This window comes from Wyeomyia smithii, chromosome 2 (assembly GCF_029784165.1).
Source record: "Wyeomyia smithii strain HCP4-BCI-WySm-NY-G18 chromosome 2, ASM2978416v1, whole genome shotgun sequence".
NCBI lineage: Eukaryota > Metazoa > Arthropoda > Insecta > Diptera > Culicidae > Wyeomyia > Wyeomyia smithii.
The window spans coordinates 165,661,778-165,671,485 of NC_073695.1; the positions used below are offsets into that span (position 1 = coordinate 165,661,778).

A 9,708-nucleotide genomic window follows, 5' to 3' on the forward strand; every position below is an offset into this window, starting at 1 on the left:
CTGGCTATTGTTTCAACACCCTCAGTGGAAGTTGGAATGACTTCTCAGTGTGAGAGATAGAAACGTGCCAGTAAGTTGCCATCTCTACCAGCAGCAACTTACTGGCACGTTTCTATCTCTCACACTGAGAAGTCATTCCAACTTCCACTGAGGGTGTTGAAACAATAGCCAGCTATAAATAATAGTCTCTACTGAGTAAATGTACGAAGTGCGAGAATTGGATAAGCGATACAAAACTCGATTCTAGAACTACGTCTTTAACGTTCTGCGGTGGTGTAACGGGAACACATCTGACCGGAGATTGGAAGTTGTGGGTTCGAGTCCCACCTGCTGAACTATATTTTTCGTAGTTTCTACAATCATATTTTCAGTTAGTTTAATTTTCTATCTTCATTACTACATTTACTCCTTAAATTAAAATTAAAAAATAGCATGACTTTGCTTAGAGTCGAAAAAAGAAAAGTAAAAATGTTTGTGACGCAAGTCGATGTTGCTGCTGGTAGAGATGGCAACTTACTGGCACGTTTCTATCTCTCACACTGAGAAGTCATTCCAACTTCCACTGAGGGTGTTGAAACAATAGCCAGCTATAAATAATAGTCTCTACTGAGTAAATGTACGAAGTGCGAGAATTGGATAAGCGATACAAAACTCGATTCTAGAACTACGTCTTTAACGTTCTGCGGTGGTGTAACGGGAACACATCTGACCGGAGATTGGAAGTTGTGGGTTCGAGTCCCACCTGCTGAACTATATTTTTCGTAGTTTCTACAATCATATTTTCAGTTAGTTTAATTTTCTATCTTCATTACTACATTTACTCCTTAAATTAAAATTAAAAAATAGCATGACTTTGCTTAGAGTCGAAAAAAGAAAAGTAAAAATGTTTGTGACGCAAGTCGATGTTGCTGCTGGTAGAGATGGCAACTTACTGGCACGTTTCTATCTCTCACACTGAGAAGTCATTCCAACTTCCACTGAGGGTGTTGAAACAATAGCCAGCTATAAATAATAGTCTCTACTGAGTAAATGTACGAAGTGCGAGAATTGGATAAGCGATACAAAACTCGATTCTAGAACTACGTCTTTAACGTTCTGCGGTGGTGTAACGGGAACACATCTGACCGGAGATTGGAAGTTGTGGGTTCGAGTCCCACCTGCTGAACTATATTTTTCGTAGTTTCTACAATCATATTTTCAGTTAGTTTAATTTTCTATCTTCATTACTACATTTACTCCTTAAATTAAAATTAAAAAATAGCATGACTTTGCTTAGAGTCGAAAAAAGAAAAGTAAAAATGTTTGTGACGCAAGTCGATGTTGCTGCTGGTAGAGATGGCAACTTACTGGCACGTTTCTATCTCTCACACTGAGAAGTCATTCCAACTTCCACTGAGGGTGTTGAAACAATAGCCAGCTATAAATAATAGTCTCTACTGAGTAAATGTACGAAGTGCGAGAATTGGATAAGCGATACAAAACTCGATTCTAGAACTACGTCTTTAACGTTCTGCGGTGGTGTAACGGGAACACATCTGACCGGAGATTGGAAGTTGTGGGTTCGAGTCCCACCTGCTGAACTATATTTTTCGTAGTTTCTACAATCATATTTTCAGTTAGTTTAATTTTCTATCTTCATTACTACATTTACTCCTTAAATTAAAATTAAAAAATAGCATGACTTTGCTTAGAGTCGAAAAAAGAAAAGTAAAAATGTTTGTGACGCAAGTCGATGTTGCTGCTGGTAGAGATGGCAACTTACTGGCACGTTTCTATCTCTCACACTGAGAAGTCATTCCAACTTCCACTGAGGGTGTTGAAACAATAGCCAGCTATAAATAATAGTCTCTACTGAGTAAATGTACGAAGTGCGAGAATTGGATAAGCGATACAAAACTCGATTCTAGAACTACGTCTTTAACGTTCTGCGGTGGTGTAACGGGAACACATCTGACCGGAGATTGGAAGTTGTGGGTTCGAGTCCCACCTGCTGAACTATATTTTTCGTAGTTTCTACAATCATATTTTCAGTTAGTTTAATTTTCTATCTTCATTACTACATTTACTCCTTAAATTAAAATTAAAAAATAGCATGACTTTGCTTAGAGTCGAAAAAAGAAAAGTAAAAATGTTTGTGACGCAAGTCGATGTTGCTGCTGGTAGAGATGGCAACTTACTGGCACGTTTCTATCTCTCACACTGAGAAGTCATTCCAACTTCCACTGAGGGTGTTGAAACAATAGCCAGCTATAAATAATAGTCTCTACTGAGTAAATGTACGAAGTGCGAGAATTGGATAAGCGATACAAAACTCGATTCTAGAACTACGTCTTTAACGTTCTGCGGTGGTGTAACGGGAACACATCTGACCGGAGATTGGAAGTTGTGGGTTCGAGTCCCACCTGCTGAACTATATTTTTCGTAGTTTCTACAATCATATTTTCAGTTAGTTTAATTTTCTATCTTCATTACTACATTTACTCCTTAAATTAAAATTAAAAAATAGCATGACTTTGCTTAGAGTCGAAAAAAGAAAAGTAAAAATGTTTGTGACGCAAGTCGATGTTGCTGCTGGTAGAGATGGCAACTTACTGGCACGTTTCTATCTCTCTCACTGAGAAGTCATTCCAACTTCCACTGAGGGTGTTGAAACAATAGCCAGCTATAAATAATAGTCTCTACTGAGTAAATGTACGAAGTGCGAGAATTGGATAAGCGATACAAAACTCGATTCTAGAACTACGTCTTTAACGTTCTGCGGTGGTGTAACGGGAACACATCTGACCGGAGATTGGAAGTTGTGGGTTCGAGTCCCACCTGCTGAACTATATTTTTCGTAGTTTCTACAATCATATTTTCAGTTAGTTTAATTTTCTATCTTCATTACTACATTTACTCCTTAAATTAAAATTAAAAAATAGCATGACTTTGCTTAGAGTCGAAAAAAGAAAAGTAAAAATGTTTGTGACGCAAGTCGATGTTGCTGCTGGTAGAGATGGCAACTTACTGGCACGTTTCTATCTCTCACACTGAGAAGTCATTCCAACTTCCACTGAGGGTGTTGAAACAATAGCCAGCTATAAATAATAGTCTCTACTGAGTAAATGTACGAAGTGCGAGAATTGGATAAGCGATACAAAACTCGATTCTAGAACTACGTCTTTAACGTTCTGCGGTGGTGTAACGGGAACACATCTGACCGGAGATTGGAAGTTGTGGGTTCGAGTCCCACCTGCTGAACTATATTTTTCGTAGTTTCTACAATCATATTTTCAGTTAGTTTAATTTTCTATCTTCATTACTACATTTACTCCTTAAATTAAAATTAAAAAATAGCATGACTTTGCTTAGAGTCGAAAAAAGAAAAGTAAAAATGTTTGTGACGCAAGTCGATGTTGCTGCTGGTAGAGATGGCAACTTACTGGCACGTTTCTATCTCTCACACTGAGAAGTCATTCCAACTTCCACTGAGGGTGTTGAAACAATAGCCAGCTATAAATAATAGTCTCTACTGAGTAAATGTACGAAGTGCGAGAATTGGATAAGCGATACAAAACTCGATTCTAGAACTACGTCTTTAACGTTCTGCGGTGGTGTAACGGGAACACATCTGACCGGAGATTGGAAGTTGTGGGTTCGAGTCCCACCTGCTGAACTATATTTTTCGTAGTTTCTACAATCATATTTTCAGTTAGTTTAATTTTCTATCTTCATTACTACATTTACTCCTTAAATTAAAATTAAAAAATAGCATGACTTTGCTTAGAGTCGAAAAAAGAAAAGTAAAAATGTTTGTGACGCAAGTCGATGTTGCTGCTGGTAGAGATGGCAACTTACTGGCACGTTTCTATCTCTCTCACTGAGAAGTCATTCCAACTTCCACTGAGGGTGTTGAAACAATAGCCAGCTATAAATAATAGTCTCTACTGAGTAAATGTACGAAGTGCGAGAATTGGATAAGCGATACAAAACTCGATTCTAGAACTACGTCTTTAACGTTCTGCGGTGGTGTAACGGGAACACATCTGACCGGAGATTGGAAGTTGTGGGTTCGAGTCCCACCTGCTGAACTATATTTTTCGTAGTTTCTACAATCATATTTTCAGTTAGTTTAATTTTCTATCTTCATTACTACATTTACTCCTTAAATTAAAATTAAAAAATAGCATGACTTTGCTTAGAGTCGAAAAAAGAAAAGTAAAAATGTTTGTGACGCAAGTCGATGTTGCTGCTGGTAGAGATGGCAACTTACTGGCACGTTTCTATCTCTCACACTGAGAAGTCATTCCAACTTCCACTGAGGGTGTTGAAACAATAGCCAGCTATAAATAATAGTCTCTACTGAGTAAATGTACGAAGTGCGAGAATTGGATAAGCGATACAAAACTCGATTCTAGAACTACGTCTTTAACGTTCTGCGGTGGTGTAACGGGAACACATCTGACCGGAGATTGGAAGTTGTGGGTTCGAGTCCCACCTGCTGAACTATATTTTTCGTAGTTTCTACAATCATATTTTCAGTTAGTTTAATTTTCTATCTTCATTACTACATTTACTCCTTAAATTAAAATTAAAAAATAGCATGACTTTGCTTAGAGTCGAAAAAAGAAAAGTAAAAATGTTTGTGACGCAAGTCGATGTTGCTGCTGGTAGAGATGGCAACTTACTGGCACGTTTCTATCTCTCACACTGAGAAGTCATTCCAACTTCCACTGAGGGTGTTGAAACAATAGCCAGCTATAAATAATAGTCTCTACTGAGTAAATGTACGAAGTGCGAGAATTGGATAAGCGATACAAAACTCGATTCTAGAACTACGTCTTTAACGTTCTGCGGTGGTGTAACGGGAACACATCTGACCGGAGATTGGAAGTTGTGGGTTCGAGTCCCACCTGCTGAACTATATTTTTCGTAGTTTCTACAATCATATTTTCAGTTAGTTTAATTTTCTATCTTCATTACTACATTTACTCCTTAAATTAAAATTAAAAAATAGCATGACTTTGCTTAGAGTCGAAAAAAGAAAAGTAAAAATGTTTGTGACGCAAGTCGATGTTGCTGCTGGTAGAGATGGCAACTTACTGGCACGTTTCTATCTCTCTCACTGAGAAGTCATTCCAACTTCCACTGAGGGTGTTGAAACAATAGCCAGCTATAAATAATAGTCTCTACTGAGTAAATGTACGAAGTGCGAGAATTGGATAAGCGATACAAAACTCGATTCTAGAACTACGTCTTTAACGTTCTGCGGTGGTGTAACGGGAACACATCTGACCGGAGATTGGAAGTTGTGGGTTCGAGTCCCACCTGCTGAACTATATTTTTCGTAGTTTCTACAATCATATTTTCAGTTAGTTTAATTTTCTATCTTCATTACTACATTTACTCCTTAAATTAAAACTTAAAATATTAGTCAATGAAAGTTTTTTCACTCACGTACAAAACACCATGAATTTTGACAGATAGAATTTTCCTAATCATTGCCCATTATGTAATCAACCTCACACAGATATTGCGTTCAAATATGCCTTCTACATAGTAGGTTAAAATGCAGATGAATTTTTAAGCAATTCATAGACCTCTCCAATCGTGCATGTATTGGTGCACTTTACACCGTGTAAGTCAGATGGACAATGAGGCAATTGAAATGCTGTCAAAATGCCTCCACTGGTTGCGTAAGTCATGGCTTTTTAGCCGACGTACCTGATGATTTATATTGTGTGATTTGTTTACGGATAGTGTTTCACAAAATAAATATTTCATTTCCAGTACCGAGCAACTCAAAAAAGACTACATTTTTCGATTTGTTTAACCCCGGTAGAGTTAAGCAAGAGTCATTTATGAGGCAAACAATCCTAGTTTAGAGTGCGTGGCTGAGCTGTTAGAAAACTCTATGCTCAAACCTATTATTTTTTCCACCACTGTATATGATATAAATTCCGATTTCAATCTTTGTCTATGCATTCATTTTGCAACTGTTGTTTTATGCATTTCAGAGGACTGTTTTGCGAAGTTGCATCAAATGTGGTGCGAATCGAGAGGACACATTGGTTGATTAACGCTTGAACTTTTGTGTGTAGTGCGTTTAAAATTTATATAAAATAATGCTAGGTATACAGCCCTATGGGCTGATTGAAATGGTGACGTAGGACAAAAAACTGTATTAAAAGGGATTTTTAGTTACAAGATTAAAGAGTTCCGACAGAATCGGTTTTTTTTACAGTGATTCGTAAATCTCAGCCTTCTCTTACAAAAGCAAAGGCTTTTGAAGGCTCGCCAATAGAGAAACATTAGAAGATATGTCAAACAAAACTGTCAACAAATTCCGGCAAAAAACGTAGCAATCATCAATTGAATACCAATCAGTTACAACGAATAACTCATTTGGTAGCAGCAGCCCCAAAATTCAAAAAGATTTAGTTTGTTTTTCACTTAATCTATATATTTTTTATCATTTGCCTACAATTACTTTCACTATTTTATTCGTGATTTTTTTAATCTAAGGAAACATGAAACATAAAATACCTACAAACAATTAGTAGTGTTTGTTAAATTTTAGAGCAAAGCTTATTTTGGATTGTTATGATATAATCAAACAATTAATTCTTTCACTAAAAAACGTTCTTGAAAAAACCGGCAAAAAAAATCCCAGGCTCTAGAACAAAGCCGACCGGAACGAGCTCGTTCTGGTTTTCAACCGGACCCAGACCCAACTTTTTATTCTAATGTCGAACATAAGCTACCTACGAGCTTCTCTTTGTAACGGCAAAATTCAATTGATAAAAGATATATTCAATTATAAAATTATACGATTGCAACAATTTGTATTGTACTGTGTTTGTAAAACTTATTCCATGTACTCTCTCATGTTGAATAATAAAAACACTTGTTTTGTATTGTATTTTTATATTGTTGCATATTATCGTATCTTATATTTGTAACCATGCTTTTACTTATACCAAAGAATTATCAACTGTTTTCCATAATAGTCTGATTTTTACCTTATTTCTCATACTTTATTTTACTGCTCGCAATCGATAGCATTGCAATATAATTTCATACATAAGTATATGCTTTAGTTCACTTTTCATGGTTCCTCATGTTTGTTTGTTTACTATACTGTTGATTTTTATCTCCATTAGGTTAAATAAACGATCAATATTCTATCATTCTATAACAATCTGTGGTTTGTGTTTGCTTGCAGTAGCTTCGTGCTATTCTATATATCTATTTATTTATTAAAGTAGAGATGCGTTATAAAACTTGTAAAGAGGGAGGAATATTGTAGATACTTCTTTAAATCACTTCGAATGTTGGTTTCGATTAGTACAAGATGGATCGATGAGACGAAAGATGACAAGAGACCTACTAGTAATGTATTCATCAAAATTTTCTTTAGTTCTTTTAAGCTGAACTATCTTGATGGTTACATTGCATTTACTACACAACTTTTACCTTTGGATGTGGTTAATTTATTAATCCAAACTAGTAGGCATATGATCTGAGAGATTGTAGATGGAACATCATCCGAGAACGAGCAAATTAAACATATAAAAATTCAAATACCTATTTACCTTTTATACAAAGAAAGTGTTTAGCTAAGAACTATACCTCATTATTTTGCCTTTGTGTCATTTTCATGTCAGTGTGTCTCATTCGGTGCGAAGAAAAGTGACGCTTGTTCTGTGATTCAGGAATATTGTTGTTTAATTGCGACTTAACACAAGCTTCACTTTCTCAGTAACCGATTCATATCTTTATTTTGTTTGCCAATTTTTACATCTACATCATCCACACGATTGGAAATGTCATCTATCAGATCATTCTGACTATCTATTTCTTGATTCAAATCTAACGCAAGATTTTTGAGCCGGGACAAATTACCACGCATGTCATCTAAATTTTGATCCAGCTGATGACTAAATCCTGCTACGGCTGCTCCATTAGTATGGGGCATATCTTGTGCTTGATGATAGTCCTGTCGCATTCGAGTAGCTGCATCAGGCCAATATTTATCCGGGATTCTAAAATCCTGCGGATTTGGATAAATTTCTTCAGTTGGTGATGGCGATATGTTCGTTCGAGGTATGCCTGTTGAGCTACTGAGTTGCGATTGTTGTTCCGGTGCCATTCTACCAGATAAGTAGTTTTTTAACCCCCCGAACACGCTTTTTAAACTGTTCAAATGCTTTTGACTAAATCGTAACGAGTTGTTAATTTCATCTAATTGCTTTTTAGTCTTTTCAAGCTGCTCTCGCTGACGGTGTAATTCCTCTGCAGTCGCAATTCCAACCTGTTCTGTTTCCCTGAGTACTCCCAGGCAACGCTGGGATGTAAGCAATGTACTTTCTTCTAATTCCCGTCGTCGCTGTTCAAAGGTCTGTCTTTGTCTAACTATTTCATCATCTACATCAGAGTCCAGCTCACCGTATATTCCGGTTGGCACTGGTCGGTATACGTTGGATCCATACGGCGAAGTAGATCCTGTAGCAGCATAGGAATCCGGTACATATCCACTGGCAATCTGTTCACCGTACACACCGTAATTTGCTCCAGATTGATAGGGTTCTGGCCCAAGAACATCTGGACGGGCAGTGAAGTTTGTCCCCACAACTGACTTTCCAGCAATTAATGAACTCGTACCGTAACTTTCCTCTCCTGCAACGTCGTAGTTTTGTGAATAGAAGCCTTTCTGGAACTGATCAAACTTGTAACCTTGATCAGTAGTGGGAGGACTAGTTGTACTGCTGCTCGCAGTAGTTCGTCTTGCGTTACGTAGAAATATCTCGTCGTCTATATCGTCTTCGTCTGCAAATAAATTCGACGGATTCGGCACGTATTGATGACCAGACATTCTTCAGAATGGTGATTGCCAATAAATGGTAATAAACAAATTTACAAATATGTTCAGTGAACAAGTACAATCCTGTAATGAAAACTTTAAACACTGAAGAATGATATTTTTTCCTTAGTAGATTTTTATCGTCTCTTTGACGTTTCCTTGAAAAAATTAGTTTCCTAGAATTAGCAGTTATGCTTTTTCTTCAGTGATGCAAGATGTTTTTTTGAAAATGTCAGCAACTGCTCGAAAACAGAAAAATCTGTTCGAAAATCCACAATAGCTATCTGAAGTAAGAAAATATTGTAATTGCAGCGGCAAAAGTCTGCAATATAAGATGACCTATGCAAAAATTTGCACAATATTTGGAAACCCTGCAAATACCAGTAATTTAACAATAAAAAGTCTACATACGCATTTTAAAAGTCTATATGTATTCATACCAATCTGCATTCCTGATATCACTGTTTTCACTTCACTACACGGTAAGAGTCGAAAACCCATTAATGGATAATGCTGTACCCATTTTTTACTGTCATATGCGGCTGTCGAAAAAATGGGTAAATTTGAAAATGTGAAATGGGTAAAATGGTACGCATAGAGTTTTCCGAGCAAGATCTCACGAACATTAGCACCATTGTAATCTAAGATAGTGTGAGTAGAATTTATCTCTGTTTATTTATTTTTGTTCGAGATTCTTACTGCTAACAAAGAAAACTATCTCACTAACACTAATGCATCACACCAATACAGAATCAAATGGAGAACTCTATTATAGAAAGACATATTCTTGGAAAAAATGGGTCATATTTTACCCATTAATGGGTGAAAAAAAAATTCTTGAAGTCTCTTTTTAGTGTAGGGTATTC

General features: G+C 36.6%; 1 protein-coding gene across 1 annotated transcript; it reads right to left on the bottom strand.

Annotated features, from left to right (window-relative positions):
- Nucleotides 1–6,487: 6,487 nt before the first annotated feature.
- LOC129720666 (synaptosomal-associated protein 29) lies at nucleotides 6,488–9,039 on the bottom strand. The gene has a single exon (XM_055672192.1). The coding sequence runs from the start codon at nucleotides 8,852–8,854 to the stop codon at nucleotides 7,730–7,732; it is 1,125 nt and encodes a 374-aa protein (XP_055528167.1). The 5' UTR covers nucleotides 8,855–9,039; the 3' UTR covers nucleotides 6,488–7,729.
- Nucleotides 9,040–9,708: the final 669 nt, after the last annotated feature.